Consider the following 18,139-nt stretch of genomic DNA (forward strand, 5'->3'; position numbering starts at 1 on the left):
GCTTTTCAACATAATTAATTTTCATACACGCTTTTGTAAAGCAGTTATAATGTGTGACTCCTATTTTTAAGATGCCCAGATTTTCTACTATAATTAATGTTTCTAAATTTTCAGAAGACATTTGCATCTTACCAGAATTCTACTATTCACGTAGACAATTGTTATGCAAATAATTGATTACTATAAATAATCAATTTTATTTCTGCTTAATAAGGTTTATGTATTGTATTTCCCACTCAGAAGCAAAGTGAAAATGGCCATGTGCAAACAGCATAAAACAAGAACAACCTGCGACTAACTCGCAGTCTGTTCAGGTTTTATGCTGTTTGCTGCCTATCAGTATCTAAGGGTTGTAAATGAAGCCTTAAAAACTTGAATCTAGTAAGAAAGCAATTTTATGTAACTTTCTAAGAGACTTCAAACTCGTCAAAATACATTTCTAAGTAGTTAAGGGTTAATAAACTCTTCACTATATCATCAATCACTCCATACTTACAGCCTTATATAACATCAATCACTCCATACTTACAGCCTTATAAAACATCAATCACTCCATACTTACAGCCTTAAACTGGAAAAGCAGTGAGAACTCTGCTCGCACCCTCGTAGTGTGTGCATTCCCCGCCCAATGGTCAGGCATGTAGTGGATCTGAGCCAGCACATTACGCATCAGCACCTCCGGGCAGTAAACTGCATGCTGCATACAAATCATATATAAAAATAACAATAATACAATTCCTATAAGATTATTCGCAGAAAAATATGTTTTTCCTAGCTACGCTTTTATATGTTATATCTAAGTCAATACCTTAACAATTCAAGACAATACAATGTAGTTATTTCTGTTTTATATAGCTTTAATTTTGCTAGAAAAAACTCACAAAACTCCATGGATAAAATTAATGGTTCATAAATATTAAATCATTGACAAAATAAATGAAAACATCATTGACTTAGATTATACAAAGAAATCGTTGTTCCAGTTAAGGCACAATTCAATTCAATACTTCCTTTATAATACCTTTACATAAATACATTGAACATTCAAATGTTACTAATGCTTTATTACACAAGGGACAAAATTGTCACAAAACCAGGTTTTCATTGTGAAAAAAAAATCTGATAAAGGGAGAAAACTCAAACTGAACTTTTGAAATAAATAAACAAAATTAACCCCCTTTGTAAGTTTGTTTTTAAAAAAAATCTATTTTTAGTCGTGGCGACCTTGACATTGGAGATATTGACATGATTCTTTCGTGTGACACACCGTCCCATGATGGTGAACAAATGTGCCAAATGATTTTAAAATCTCACAATGAATGACATAGTTATGGCCAGGACAAGCTCATTTATGGCCATTTTTGACCTTTGAACTCAAAGTGTGACCTTGACCTTGGAGACATCGACGTAATTATTTCGCGCGACACACCGTCCAATGATGGTGAACAAATGTGCCAAATGATTTTAAAATCTGACAATGAACGACATAGTTATGGCCCGGACAAGCTTGTTCCGCCCGCCAGCCAGCCCACCAGCCCGCCAGCCAGCCAGCCAGCCCGCCCGCATTCGCCAATCTAATAACCAGTTTTTTCCTTCGGAAAGCCTGGTTAATAATACCATACACACATTTGAAAAAAAATATATATTGTTAGATTTGGTGAAATATTGATTTTAATTCAGGAGTCATCATAGAAAATATATTTTCTATAATCACAAGTTAATTAAAATTGATATTCAACCAAATCCAACAAAATTTCTTTATTTTATTCTTACAATGATTATCTTTGTATTTTTTGCTGAAATAATGATGTAGTCATGGCATGAACATAGTGCCATTTCACAGTATAACAGTAAAAGTATTGATAATGTTCACAGTTAGTTTTCACTGTTTGAAACAGTGAATTATCAGTTTTAATTCACTTATATTTCTCTTTAAACCACCGGAAAGCATAAAATAAAAAAATCCTAAATCACTGTATTATGTGAATTGGGAATAAGACATCAATTTGGGAATAAATTGTGTTTTATCAAAAGTGCAAAATATGCAGTTTTATATGTTGCATTTATCTAGTTTTACAAATTATAATTAAAACATATACTTGCATATATAATAGCATCATTTAAAGTGATTTTACTTCAAAACTGGATTTTTTATTAATTAAAAAAAAATCCTCATGAAATGAAACTGTGTCCATGCCGCGCATGGACACGGTTTAAAAATACACTTTAAATGATACAAATTCAATCACTGTTAATGAAAAAGTCATGGAAAATTTCTTATTAAGCTTAAATTATAGATAATATATTACAAAAATATATGTAGATCATGAAATGAATAGTTTTGTTTGAGAAAATCACTAAAATGATGTCCATTCCCAGTCTGATGTCTTATTCCCAATTCACATAATACAGTGTTCTAATGAGAAAGCTATTTTATTTGTATTTTACTAAAAAACTTAAAAAGTACTAAAAAACTTAAAAAGATCACACCTTGATAAATCAAAATCATGAACAATGTAACAGACTGTCAATAGATATACAACTTTACCTCATCCGGTATGAACACTTTGCACGCAGTCACAATTACACCTGTAATACAAGCATACAAAATCAATGCTGAATATCCTCACAATACATAACCAATTATGTTACAATAAAACGGTTTTAATGATGATATTTTGCTTTTTATAGGAATTCAGATTCTTCTTGTTAATACAAGAAGCTCAGTCTCAATGGGTCCAGGAGGGAAGTAATGATTGGTAAATAGTTATTTATTTAAATCATGACTTTTTATAATATCCATAATATCCTGTATGTATTTTTCACTGTTATTCAACATGATTTCAGTCAAAATTATAGGTACCATTATATAAGTCGCGTTCTGAGAAAACTGGACGTAATGAATGTGCGTAAAATATTGTCCCAGATTAGCCTGTGCAGTCCGCACAGGCTTATCAGGGACAACACTTTCCGCTTTTATATGATTTTTCGTTTAAATGAAGTCTCTTCTTAGCAAAAATCCACTTAAGACGGAAAGTGTCGTCCTTGATTAGCCTGTGTGGACTGCACAGGCTAATCTGAGACGACACTTTAAACACATGCATTATTTATATATATATATATATATATATATATATATATATATATATATATATATATATATATATATATATATATATATATATATATATATATACCTGCAAATGTCATGATGGTTAGCACATGTTCCACATTCAGAACATCTTCGTCAATCAATGTGAGCACGACCAACACAGCCAAAACTGACCCAGCGAAGAATGCAATGTTCCTGGAACAAATACAGTTTGTAGTTGTACACAGCTCTTATAAGTATGGGTATTAATAAGTACATGCATGTGTTTATTGGTTAGTTTTTGTGCATTAAATATCGGGGATTGATTGCATCAAAGAATTATATCATTGTGGTTTGTGAACATTACAATATTTGTATTTATTTTTCATTTGCTTTAGCCATATGGTAAAAGATGAAGTTATTGATATTAACATTGACATTTCAAAAATGGCTTTATGTATGAAAGCATTAGAACATCAACCATTTGTATCACTTAATAAGGTACTGTGAAACCAATATCATTCTGACACTCATTTTTGTGGGTCCAAGCAACCAAGAAAATGTTCAATGAATATTTAAATCCTTATTCTTATATGTTTATTGCATCCATATTCTGATAAAAGACATAACAAATACATGTGTGTAATACACTTATTTAAGATCTAACCAAATTTCCCACTGTTACAAATCTACAACATTTTACAGTATATTATTCTTAATTATAACCTACATAGGCCATTTTTATCACATAGGAAGGTATACTACTGTTCTTAATAAAATTGAAATGCAAACATACTTTGCTATAATGGCAAGAAATTGCGAAGAAAATATACTGAGGTACATGTCTGCAGCTTTGTAGCCTCGGTTTAATCTGAAAGTAGAGAAAACATAGTTTTCACTGTATAAAGTATTATATAAAAGACAACATCCAAGAAAGACAAACCCTTTTAAAATGAAATCAAGCCTAAATAAACTAAATGCCAATACATAGTCCAGTCAAAAAAAGAATCACATTTAGTGAACATGGGTTCACATTCACAGAAACATGGTGGAACAACAAATGGCAAAACACAACAGTGTAACAATTAAAAAAATGTAAACAAAATTACCGTTAATTTGTGTAACAAGATACATACCTTGCATTAAATTCATGATCAAGCTCATTAAAATGTCTAGTATACAGTCTGCCATAATTTGACCTGAAACAATAATAAACTAGGCCTAAGCGTTCTTGAGTTATCATCCGGAAACCATCTGGTGGACGGACATACGGACAGACCGACATGAGCAAAACAATATACCCCCGCTTCTTCGAAGGGGGGCATAAAAATAATAAGAAATGTGTAGAACTGTAAGATTTACCACAAACAAAATAATTTACACTGTAAGAGTTAAATCACAAGTGTGAAGCCCCAGTGATTAACCAACAAGCACCTATATTCCAAAACATGGCGTAGCCACTTTTTATCAGCAAATTTATCATAAAAAAATATTATTTAAGTATTACATGATGCGACAATGGATTTTTATTTATTTCAATATTATTGAACAAGAACTGTTGTTTTGTTTTTTTCTATACTCTGCCCATCTCTCTATTAAAATGCTATTGCAAGAGCTCTTCAGTGATTTCAATCCATCTTGACAAACAATGTGACATCAATTTCATTGATAAATAGTCCATCCAAAATAAATAAAAAATCACAAGAATTTATCAAAATCAAACAACGATTTGACATCTTGATACCCTGTGCTACTGAGCTATTAACATGCTAACAAACACTACTAAATGTTTCACAAGGAATTTACAGCATGACTTCCGAAAATTCGAACTTCTTTAAAAACATTATGCTCTGCACATAATAATTGCAGAATAATCCTTTGTTGATTGTCTTCTTTATCAATAGAAATCAGATAATAATGTGTAAAAATAGATTGATAAACAAGATCAAATATTTAATTCTAAATAGAACACAAAAGTATAAGAAAGTATTAGATGGTGAAAAACGATTATGCATACCATCTTCGGGAACCAAGAAATGCTGGTTGCCTTTTTACGAGCTGAAGAAGAAGAATACTCTTTTAAAGACCTCAGACTAGAAAAGGTAAATGTATAATAGAACACTATTGATGTTCTGCGCTTTCAAACTATACTTTAATGTCATGATCTCAACAATCAAACTACCTGTATTATATTACATATATCATAGACATATATTTGTCATTCTGGTAGCAGTGTTTAAAAAAATCTACAACTGTGTTTAATTTAAATCTATATATTGATGCTCAGTTGCATTGAAAGCCTGATGCTTATTGTGCGTCTATTGGCCTCTTTCTGGGAAGAACCAATACATGGTTTCTTTGAAAAAATTCTTGAGAATGTTCCAAGAGTGAAAATATAACCAGGGACCTCCAGATTGCTGACAGTGCGCCCTCCCAATTAAATGGTTCTTTAAGTTTTACGTTTTTGAGCAGACTGGCCAGTCACTTTGATGCGTGGAGGTCTTCAGCTGTCAGTACCACATCTATTTTATACATCACTTTTTAGCAATTGAATTTTAAAGAATCATGTTAAGTATATATATGAGCCTCAAATTTTGGAAAAAGGGTTTAATTCATGTGGGTAATGTGTCATCCCACATAAGCCTGTGCAGACCACACAGGCTCATCCGGGATAACACTTTCCGCTTTTATGCTAGTTTCAGTTTAAAGGAAGCCCCTTTTTAAAGAAAATCAAGTTTAAGTTAAAAATGTCATCTCTTAATGAAAATCAAGTTTAAGTTTAAAGCGTCATCTCTTAATGAAAATCAAGTTTAAGTTTAAAGCGTCATCTCTTAATGAAAATCAAGTTTAAGTTTAAAGCGTCATCTCTTAATGAAAATCAAGTTTAAGTTTAAAACGTCATCTCTTAATGAAAATCAAGTTTAAGTTTAAAACGTCATCTCTGATTAGCCTGTGCGGACTGCTAAGACTAATCTTGGAACAACAGTTTACGCATATTCATTTTGCACTGTTTTCACAAAGCTCAGCTCATATCGAGGCATTCCCTAAAACCAACAAATACACCTTGATGTGTCCCATACCTCGGCATATCTGAAGAAGGAGTAGAGGATCTGCCAGAGGAAGATGATTGGAGACAGGGCGAGGTTGGCCAGGCCCAGTAACAACATACGTCGTGACAATCTGCAAGGGGGCAATAAACATACATGTATAATAAACATTTAAAATATTGTCTGCAAGGGGGCAATAAACATACATGTGTAATAAACATTTAAAATATTGTCTGCAAGGGGGCAATAAACATACATGTGTAATATACATTTATAATATAGTCTGCAAGGGGGCCATGTACATACATGTATAATATACAATTATAACATAGTCTGCAAGGGGGCCATGTACATACATGTATAATATACATTTATAATATAGTCTGCAAGGGGGCCATGTACATACATGTATAATATACATTTATAATATAGTCTGCAAGGGGGCCATGTACATACATGTATAATATACATTTATAATATAGTCTGCAAGGGGGCCATGTACATACATGTATAATATACATTTATAATATAGTCTGCAAGGGGGCCATGTACATACATGTATAATATACATTTATAATATAGTCTGCAAGGGGGCCATGTACATACATGTATAATATACATTTATAATATTGTCTGCAAGGGGGCCATGTACATACATGTATAATGTACATTTATAACATAGTCTGCAAGGGGGCCATGTACATACATGTATAATATACATTTATAATATAGTCTGCAAGGGGGCCATGTACATACATGTATAATATACATTTATAATATAGTCTGCAAGGGGGCCATGTACATACATGTATAATATACATTTATAACATAGTCTGCAAGGGGGCCATGTACATACATGTATAATATACATTTATAATATAGTCTGCAAGGGGGCCATGTACATACATGTATAATATACATTTATAATATAGTCTGCAAGGGGGCCATGTACATACATGTATAATGTACATTTATAACATAGTCTGCAAGGGGGCCATGTACATACATGTATAATGTACATTTATAACATAGTCTGCAAGGGGGCCATGTACATACATGTATAATGTACATTTATAATATAGTCTGCAAGGGGGCCATGTACATACATGTATAATGTACATTTATAATATAGTCTGCAAGGGGGCCATGTACATACATGTATAATATACATTTATAATATAGTCTGCAAGGGGGTCATGTACATACATGTATAATGTACATTTATAACATAGTCTGCAAGGGGGCCATGTACATACATGTATAATATACATTTATAACATAGTCTGCAAGGGGGCCATGTACATACATGTATAATGTACATTTATAATATAGTCTGCAAGGGGGCCATGTACATACATGTATAATATACATTTATAATATAGTCTGCAAGGGGGCCATGTACATACATGTATAATGTACATTTATAATATAGTCTGCAAGGGGGTCATGTACATACATGTATAATGTACATTTATAACATAGTCTGCAAGGGGGCCATGTACATACATGTATAATATACATTTATAATATAGTCTGCAAGGGGGCCATGTACATACATGTATAATATACATTTATAATATAGTCTGCAAGGGGGCCATGTACATACATGTATAATATACATTTATAATATAGTCTGCAAGGGGGCCATGTACATACATGTATAATGTACATTTATAATATAGTCTGCAAGGGGGCCATGTACATACATGTATAATATACATTTATAATATAGTCTGCAAGGGAGCCATGTACATACATGTATAATATACATTTATAATATAGTCTGCAAGGGGGCCATGTACATACATGTATAATGTACATTTATAATATAGTCTGCAAGGGAGCCATGTACATACATGTATAATATACATTTATAATATAGTCTGCAAGGGGGCCATGTACATACATGTATAATGTACATTTATAATATAGTCTGCAAGGGAGCCATGTACATACATGTATAATATACATTTATAATATAGTCTGCAAGGGGGCCATGTACATACATGTATAATGTACATTTATAATATAGTCTGCAAGGGGGCCATGTACATACATGTATAATATACATTTATAATATAGTCTGCAAGGGGGCCATGTACATACATGTATAATGTACATTTATAACATAGTCTGCAAGGGGGCCATGTACATACATGTATAATATACATTTATAATATAGTCTGCAAGGGGGCCATGTACATACATGTATAATATACATTTATAACATAGTCTGCAAGGGGGCCATGTACATACATGTATAATATACATTTATAATATAGTCTGCAAGGGGGCCATGTACATACATGTATAATATACATTTATAACATAGTCTGCAAGGGGGCCATGTACATACATGTATAATATACATTTATAATATAGTCTGCAAGGGGGTCATGTACATACATGTATAATGTACATTTATAACATAGTCTGCAAGGGGGCCATGTACATACATGTATAATATACATTTATAATATAGTCTGCAAGGGGGCCATGTACATACATGTATAATATACATTTATAATATAGTCTGCAAGGGGGCCATGTACATACATGTATAATGTACATTTATAACATAGTCTGCAAGGGGGCCATGTACATACATGTATAATATACATTTATAATATAGTCTGCAAGGGGGCCATGTACATACATGTATAATATACATTTATAATATAGTCTGCAAGGGGGCCATGTACATACATGTATAATATACATTTATAATATAGTCTGCAAGGGGGCCATGTACATACATGTATAATGTACATTTATAATATAGTCTGCAAGGGGGTCATGTACATACATGTATAATGTACATTTATAATATAGTCTGCAAGGGGGTCATGTACATACATGTATAATATACATTTATAATATAGTCTGCAAGGGGGCCATGTACATACATGTATAATATACATTTTTAATATAGTCTGCAAGGGGGCCATGTACATACATGTATAATATACATTTATAATATAGTCTGCAAGGGGGCCATGTACATACATGTATAATATACATTTATAATATAGTCTGCAAGGGGGCCATGTACATACATGTATAATATACATTTATAACATAGTCTGCAAGGGGGCCATGTACATACATGTATAATATACATTTATAATATAGTCTGCAAGGGGGCCATGTACATACATGTATAATATACATTTATAATATAGTCTGCAAGGGGGTCATGTACATACATGTATAATGTACATTTATAATATAGTCTGCAAGGGGGCCATGTACATACATGTATAATATACATTTATAATATAGTCTGCAAGGGGGCCATGTACATACATGTATAATATACATTTATAACATAGTCTGCAAGGGGGCCATGTACATACATGTATAATATACATTTATAATATAGTCTGCAAGGGGGCCATGTACATACATGTATAATATACATTTATAACATAGTCTGCAAGGGGGCCATGTACATACATGTATAATATACATTTATAAGATAGTCTGCAAGGGGGCCATGTACATACATGTATAATATACATTTATAATATAGTCTGCAAGGGGGCCATGTACATACATGTATAATATACATTTATAATATAGTCTGCAAGGGGGCCATGTACATACATGTATAATATACATTTATAATATAGTCTGCAAGGGGGCCATGTACATACATGTATAATGTACATTTATAACATAGTCTGCAAGGGGGCCATGTACATACATGTATAATATACATTTATAATATAGTCTGCAAGGGGGCCATGTACATACATGTATAATATACATTTATAATATAGTCTGCAAGGGGGCCATGTACATACATGTATAATATACATTTATAACATAGTCTGCAAGGGGGCCATGTACATACATGTATAATATACATTTATAATATAGTCTGCAAGGGGGTCATGTACATACATGTATAATATACATTTATAATATAGTCTGCAAGGGGGCCATGTACATACATGTATAATATACAATTATAACATAGTCTGCAAGGGGGCCATGTACATACATGTATAATATACATTTATAATATAGTCTGCAAGGGGGCCATGTACATACATGTATAATATACATTTATAATATAGTCTGCAAGGGGGCCATGTACATACATGTATAATATACATTTATAATATAGTCTGCAAGGGGGCCATGTACATACATGTATAATGTACATTTATAATATAGTCTGCAAGGGGGCCATGTACATACATGTATAATGTACATTTATAATATAGTCTGCAAGGGGGCCATGTACATACATGTATAATATACATTTATAATATAGTCTGCAAGGGGGCCATGTACATACATGTATAATATACATTTAAAATATAGTCTGCAAGGGGGCCATGTACATACATGTATAATATACATTTAAAATATAGTCTGCAAGGGGGCCATGTACATACATGTATAATATACATTTATAATATAGTCTGCAAGGGGGCCATGTACATACATGCATTATATAGGAGCCTTGCTATGTTAAATACATGTGCAGTCCACACAGGCTAATCAGGGAAGACACTATCTGCCTTAACTTGACTTTTGTGAAAAAGAGTTTTCCTTTTGATGAAAAATACAATAAAAAGGTAAAGTGTCATCCCTCATTAGTCTGTGTGTACTGCACAGGCTAATCTGGGACAACACTTTGCACACATGCATTAAGCCCTGTTTTCACAGAGCAAGGCTCATGTACAATTTAAACATCATAATATGAAACAAATCACAACTGCTGGATATGCTTTGCTATAAACATTAAGGTATACTTTTACATAGTCTACTGGGTGTATTTAATATGGTTTCTTAAGTAACTATTTACATGTAAGAGAGCTAAACAAATCAAGCATCAAAAGCAAGTATAACCTTTTAAGCGTTAAAATTTTTTTGACCTTATGTTGATATGACCTCATATGAAAACAAAGTATATTCCTCAATAAGAAATAAATAAATAAGTCATTATTTTTTTACATAAGCATACATGATAGAAATATTTTCCTGCATTAAAAACAGAGTATGCCTCTGTCTTGAACAATAAGTAACCACACAGGTATGATTACTTTTGAGTACTGACATGATAATTCCACCACAAGTTTCAAAAGTTTATGTACTAAAAGTAACATAAATACTCATAATTAATAAACAAATATTTAGCAATATATTTTGTAAAATAAAGTTAACCCATAAAAAAACAGGTTAACCCATAAAAAACAGTGTTCCTTTTAGCAAAAGCCAAAATGTCAACTCAAGTTGTGGTATGGTAACATAAATTAAATGGGATACAAAATGTTTGTTTTTATTTTTTTGTGGCACAATATATTCCATTTTAATGTCCTGCAACCATTATCTATTCATATGACACACAAACACTAACATTGTACATGAACATGTGTTAAATATATTGTCCCACAAGAAAGAAAAAGTGCATTTTGTATCTTGTTAAATCTATGTTACAAGACAACATCTAGCGTTGAAATTTTGGCTATTGCTTTGAGGGACATTGATTTTGTATGTGTTAACTTAATTTTTTCAAAATAATGTACGAAACATTCGTTGGTTTTTGAGTGTTTATTGTCTTTAAGATTTAAACCAGTAGATGCACAGTCATGTGAGACACTGCTGTTTTCTAAAACACTTACTGTTCTGCAATGAGTTTTCTCCTATATAAATTCTTGTCTTTGTATTCCTCTTTCAGATGCCATTTATTTTGGAATGCAGACCAAGGACCCCCTGTCAATATGCAAACAGATTAAACATTTTATATAAATGAACAGTGCTGTAATTGTACTTGCAAAATTCTCTAGAGGTATTGTTTTACCAAACAATTTTGATCTTGACCTTCAAAGTATTGAAAACAAACATGAATTATTGATAAAACTGAAAATAAGCACATAACAATAACTCCATAATACTTAATAGTGATGATATTTGTACTGATTGCTGCCTCTCCGATTATCATTACATGAAATATTGAAAGATTACCTTAAAAAATGTGTAGTCTAGTGCTCCAAAATCTTTTTTTTAATCTCTTCAATACTTATACATTTAGCTCCACAAATGAAACATAAATGAAGGGCAATAAGTGTTAATACTGAAGAGATATTTATGGTGCTTGAACTTAGCATTTCTCTTAAAATATATCATTAAATGAAATGAAGATTCATTTGAATGCCTTCAATAATCATAGAGTCATGCTTCACACAAGAAACAAACTATACAAAGAAGAAAAGGGCAATAATTTAAAAAAAGATTCACTACAGGAGTTATGTTTGCACAATTAAATTTGCTGAAGGGCAGAACCTCGGTAATTCTTGAAATGAGAGTTATGGTCATTGAACGCTGCACTTCCCCTTTAAGCCCTCTATTGTTAAATGACGTGTTCATCAGAATCTCTTTGAAATTTCATGAGCTATTTTTGTGACAAAAAAAGAAGAAAAGGACAATAACAAATTAAGCAAATGACAATAACGCTTAAAACAAACAGATCTGTGGTTTTACTCGGCAATTTCTCTAAAAAGTAATTTATAAATCAAAACAGTTACAAGATCTTCAATACAAAGGAAGTAATGCTCTGCACAAGAAAATTGACCCAAGGGCATTAACCCTGTAAATACTGCAGTGAGAGTTATGAGAGTTATGGTACTTTTACTCTTCCCTATCCCTCAAAGGCCATTATAATAACAGGAAGAAAAGCATACTATAAATACAAGAAGCCGGACAGTCTGACTGACGGTGAGAAGAACAATGCAAGTATATATATATATATATATATATATATATATATATATATATATATATATATATATGCATACCTTCAGGGCACTAGCAGGAAGCCTATGTGTAGAAGGCATTTTGGCTTATGAACGTTTTTTAAAGGTAGGTGATGTTAGATTTTCTGTCTGAGCAATATGTATGGACAGCTGTTTATATCCATATTTACTGTTTGGTTGAGCTTGAATAGTATTGTCTAACAATATTAAATAAACATTAAATCCATAATCTTTGATTGATCATAATTACTAAACTAATTTTGTGTATTTAACGAAATTTTATAAATTATACTTACAAAACAAGAGAAATTCTATGTTGTACTTCAATCCTGTACTAAGAAAAACACTGAAATAAAACACAACATTGCAAAGTGAATACCAATAACAAAACCATGGTTTTGACTCCTCAGAACTCAGAACAAATGAACACCTCATGCAAAAATGGGTCTTATGCCAGATGCAGCTAGCCTAGCTCAAAACCAGTGCAGTCTGATAAAACAAAGGCTACATCAACTGTTGCATTAAGATTTGAATAAAAAATGTAATTTCCAGCATACACTTGAAAACAAAAACTTTATTACTATCCATACATAAAGTTAAATGCTGGTTCATGAATTCTCTGGACTTCAGATCTTATATCCTGAACAGCAGATCTTATATTTAATCTTAAGATACTGATAGTATAAGAACACTCAATCACTTACTAATCTCCTAAGAAAGGCACTTGCAACTTCAGAGGGAGTATATCCTTGTTCACCATGGCTATACTGTAGTTCTTGAAGCGTAATATACGGTGGTAAATATCTGAAGGAGAGAGCGCATTTAAACAATAACGCAAATGCTGACAGATCAAATGAAACTAAACTTTTTTTATTTTATAATGCATTAAACAAATACCAATTATTTCTAGACCAATTATGGGTAAATGTTCACATAACAAGAGCACCACGTAACGGGTGCTAACGCTCGGCTGCAGGTGCAGTTTTGAATAAATAAAAGCTTGTCAGAAGATTTTTATTTTTTAGAGATCACAGTGACCTTGACCTTTCACCTAGTGACCCAAAAATGGAAGTGGCATGTAGAACTCATCAAGGTGCATGTACATATGAAGTTTCAAAGTTGTAGGTGGAAACACTTTGATTTTAAGGTTTTAGCACGACGACGCCGGACAATCTGGCAAATGACAATACCTCGGGTTTTCTTCGAAAACAGCCGAGCTAAAAATTAAACAACAAAATATTCTAATCAAAAGTAGCTGTTGAAGTCAATTATTCTGTGTTTCTGCATGGCTACTGCAGCTCTGCTTTGGATCATGCATTTTGAGCATTGAAGCATACACTTAAAGAAACAATAACTGGTGGTAAATGAAGACAAGAGACTGAGTGACAGGCTCAACTTTGACAATGACTTGACATGCATTTATAAATAATCCTATTTAGGCTTCACAATTAATGAAACAATATGGTCTTATTATTTGCCACATTTGCAATACTTTAATTATTGTGATTTTAAAAGTGCATGTATTCTATCAGTTTTGCACATGGCAGCACAAACAAGACCAGCAGGGTGACTTTGTAGCACCAGAAAGCTGCAGTACATTTAATTGAGGTCTGAATCTTTCCACAGGTGTCAACTATTGAATGTTACAAAACATTACTATGCTCTTACATTTTCTGCAAACTCTTCCCATGTCTGCCGACTCTTACCTAACTGTGTGAGATCAGCCTTGTGTATACACATCTGCTGAACCTTTTGTACCTCCAGCAGTTTGGATTGCACTTCATGCCATGTCATGTTTGCAAGGTCAGACTGGAACACAGACAGCACAGAACATAGCCTTAGTAGCCTATATACAGCAAGGTCAAGGTATTGCATTAGAGGATTTCAGCTAATCTATTGGGGTATGGGTATTAGTGTTTTATCCAGGTCGTTTTAATGTGGCGTGGCGCCATGCCCTTTATTTGTAGCGCCACGCCACTCTCTTTCAAAGCCATTCAGCGCCACGCTGCCCTTTCCAAAGGCCCCCGCCCACCCTTTCATGAGCACCCGCTGTTTTCCGTCTTCTATTGTTACGGTATGCTTGATCACAAGATTTAATTGATACTTGTGCTTGCCATGGGCCCTTATTGATAACATCTTAATTGCCCTTCGTCCAAACTTTTTTGCAGACTTGTATCAGAGTATGGCCCCAAGGCCGTGAAGATTTGCTCGGTTGTAGGTCATGCATGAATAACCCCGTGTCAATATTTATCAATAATTTCGGTGGCAATCGGTCAGTAATATGTACTCGTCCACGATAAAATCATGGACAGTTACTTCAGAGACTTCTATTGAAAACATAGATTTCCTCATGGGAAATGTGCATGTTATGCATAATACAGTAATATCAAAACATATATTTCTACACGTAATTAAATTTAAAAATTTAAAAAAAAAGAAGTTGTATCTTTATTGTTATGGTCTTTCAGATAATTAATTAATGAAAGAATTACTGTAACGTATCAAAATTAAACACAATGCGAATAGCTTATAAGGCGGACATATTATACGATTTAATGTTGCTATGCGCACCTGTTGCTTATATCATCTATCTATCTATCTTCGGATACTGTTGAACTCCCCTTTCGGGTATTACTAACAGATCGCGCTGTCAGTGCGAGAAAAGATTTATACAATATTGTACAATATAAGTATTGACAGTGGAATGTCAAGAAAGAAAGTAAGACTGAAACAAAGTTTGAAAGTGTTAGTATATGTATAGACAAGAGTTAAAATCAGGTTAAAAACACACTCTGCTGCAACTAATTGTATAAAATATTGGCTTACAGCCAGTTTGAATGATTCAAGCGTTGGCAGAAGGACCATTTTCTGAAGGGAGGTTTTTCCATAGTATGACAGTGCTGAGAAAAAAGGAGAATTTATAATGGTTAGCAACTGTGTGAATTTGCCTATAAGCTAAAGGATGTGTATGGCAGGTCAATCTCTTGGGTTTTTCCAAATTAGTGGGGATGGAGACAGCTACTAAAGAGTGGACAATTTTGTAAAATAATACTATTTTAGCATCAGTCCGTCTGTTCTCTAGAGATCTTATATCGAGTGACTGTTGCATGTCTGAGACACTATCATAAGTGGAATAGTTGTCATGTATCCATCTGATTGCTCTCCTCTAAACCATTTCGATTTTATTGATGTTTTGTTTAGTGTATGGCGACCAGACTGGAGACGAGTATTCAACATGAGGCCTGACAAGAGTTTTATAGGCATTTTCTTTTACTTTTTGTTTTTAGTTTCAATTTTACGTTTAAGGAAACCAAGTGTTCTATTTGCTGTTGTACATATTCTATTAATGTGAGTGTTGAAAGAAAGGTCTTCAAATAAATCTACTCCTAAGTATTTTGCACTTGGTACGGTTTCAAGGATATGCCATGTAATATATAATTAAGTTTGATTTATGTTTGTTTCGAGTTATATTAAGGACTTGGCATTTACTGGGGTGAAACTGCATTTCCCATTTGGTTTCCTATTGTTCCAAGGTATTAAGATCATGTTAAAGTTGGTTGCAATCATTTAAGTTGTTGATCGTGAGGTACACAGAAGTGTTATCAGCGAAGAGACGGACTTGGGATCTTACATGATCTTGTACATTGTTTATGTAGAGGAGAAATAAGAGGAGGCCTAGGACAAAGCCTTGGGGCACACCAGATGTCACTGGAACTTCATCAGATTTCTCGCCCTCCAGAACGATCACTTGAGTTCGACCTACCAGGAAAGAACGGATCCAGTCAAGAGTACAACATCTGATACCATGTTCCTGAAGTTTATAGAGAAGTTAAGAATGGCTTACTTTATCAAAAGCCTTGCTAAAGTCCAGAAAAATAAGATCTGACTGCTGGCCTGCAACAAGGATTCTTGCAAGGTCAACTACCAGTTGGATGAGTTGCGTTTCGCAAGAACGGGGATCCCTAAAGCCATGTTGGAAATCATATAATATGTTGTATCTGGTAAAATGAGCAGAGATGTTAGATGCTATGATATGTTCAGTAAGTTTACAAAGAATACAAGTCAGAGTTTAAAGACAGTAGTTTGATGGGTCACTCTGGGGTCCGTTTTTATAGAGAGGGCCACATTTCCCTTTGTCCAGTCAGATGGTAAGGTACCAGAATCTATAGACTTTTGGAGAAGAATTTGAAGAATAGGAGCCATTTGACAGCGAAGTTCTTTCAGCACAACTGGCTTTATGTTGTCCGGACCAGCAGCTTTTAACAAGATGGCCGACAAAACAGCTAATAAATCGTGACTCTCTGCAAAAATGGCAAATAACGATTGAATTAACGATGGAGATCGCACATTTAGAAGGGATTAATGAAATGCATGTGATAATGAATGATGCATAAAACATTAACACGGGCTGTTTGTAAAACATGCATGCCCCCCATATGGGCTGTCCGTTGTAGTGGCAGCCATTGTGTGAATACGATTTTTGTCACTGTGACCTTGACCTTTGACCTAGTGACCTGAAAATCAATAGGGGTCATCTGCGAGTCACGATCAATGTACCTATGAAGTGTCATGATCCTAGGCAAAAGCGTTCTTGAGTTATCATCCGAAAATCATTTTACTATTTCAGGTCACCGTGACCTTGACCTTTGACCTTGTGACCTCAAAATCAATAGGGGTCATCTGCAAGTCATGATCAATCTACCTATGAAGTTTCATGATCCTAGGCTTATGCTTTCTTGAGTTATCATCCGAAAACCATTTTACTATTTCGGGTCACCGTGACCTTGACCTTTGACCTAGTGACCTCAAAATCAATAGGGGTCATCTGCGAGTTATGATCAATCTTCCCATGAAGTTTCATGATCCTAGGCATATGCATTCTTGAGTTATCATCCGGAAACCATTTTACTATTTAGGGTCACCGTGACCTTGACCTTTGACCTAGTGACCTCAAAATCAATAGGGGTCATCTGCAAGTCATGATCAATCTACCCATGAAGTTTCACGATCCTAGGCGTATGCGTTCTTGAGTTATCATTCAAAAACCATTTTACTATTTCGGGTCACTGTGACCTTGACCTTTGACTTAGTGACCTCAAAATCAATAGGGGTCATCTGCAAGTCATGATCAATGTACCTATGAAGTTTCATGATCCTAGGCCCAAGCGTTCTTGAGTTATCGTCTGACAACCACCTGGTGGACGGACCGACAGACCGACCGACCGACATGAGCA

The 18,139-nt window shown here is 33.7% G+C and overlaps 1 protein-coding gene across 2 annotated transcripts in view; it reads right to left on the reverse strand.

Moving 5' to 3' along the window:
• The window catches only part of LOC127855402 (autophagy-related protein 9A-like), a 34,613-nt gene that overhangs the window by 9,180 nt on the left and 7,294 nt on the right, over positions 1-18,139 (reverse strand). For both annotated transcript variants that reach the window (XM_052390930.1, XM_052390931.1), the window contains exons 6-16: positions 14,612-14,714; positions 13,610-13,709; positions 13,202-13,251; positions 11,775-11,865; positions 6,172-6,271; positions 5,109-5,149; positions 4,228-4,290; positions 3,888-3,962; positions 3,198-3,307; positions 2,549-2,589; positions 563-697 (exon numbers count right to left, since the gene is read on the reverse strand). In XM_052390930.1, coding sequence (XP_052246890.1) covers positions 563-697; positions 2,549-2,589; positions 3,198-3,307; positions 3,888-3,962; positions 4,228-4,290; positions 5,109-5,149; positions 6,172-6,271; positions 11,775-11,865; positions 13,202-13,251; positions 13,610-13,709; positions 14,612-14,714 — 909 coding nt within the window. The remainder of the gene's footprint in view (positions 1-562; positions 698-2,548; positions 2,590-3,197; positions 3,308-3,887; positions 3,963-4,227; positions 4,291-5,108; positions 5,150-6,171; positions 6,272-11,774; positions 11,866-13,201; positions 13,252-13,609; positions 13,710-14,611; positions 14,715-18,139) is intronic.

This window comes from Dreissena polymorpha, chromosome 13, assembly GCF_020536995.1.
Source record: "Dreissena polymorpha isolate Duluth1 chromosome 13, UMN_Dpol_1.0, whole genome shotgun sequence".
Lineage (NCBI taxonomy): Eukaryota > Metazoa > Mollusca > Bivalvia > Myida > Dreissenidae > Dreissena > Dreissena polymorpha.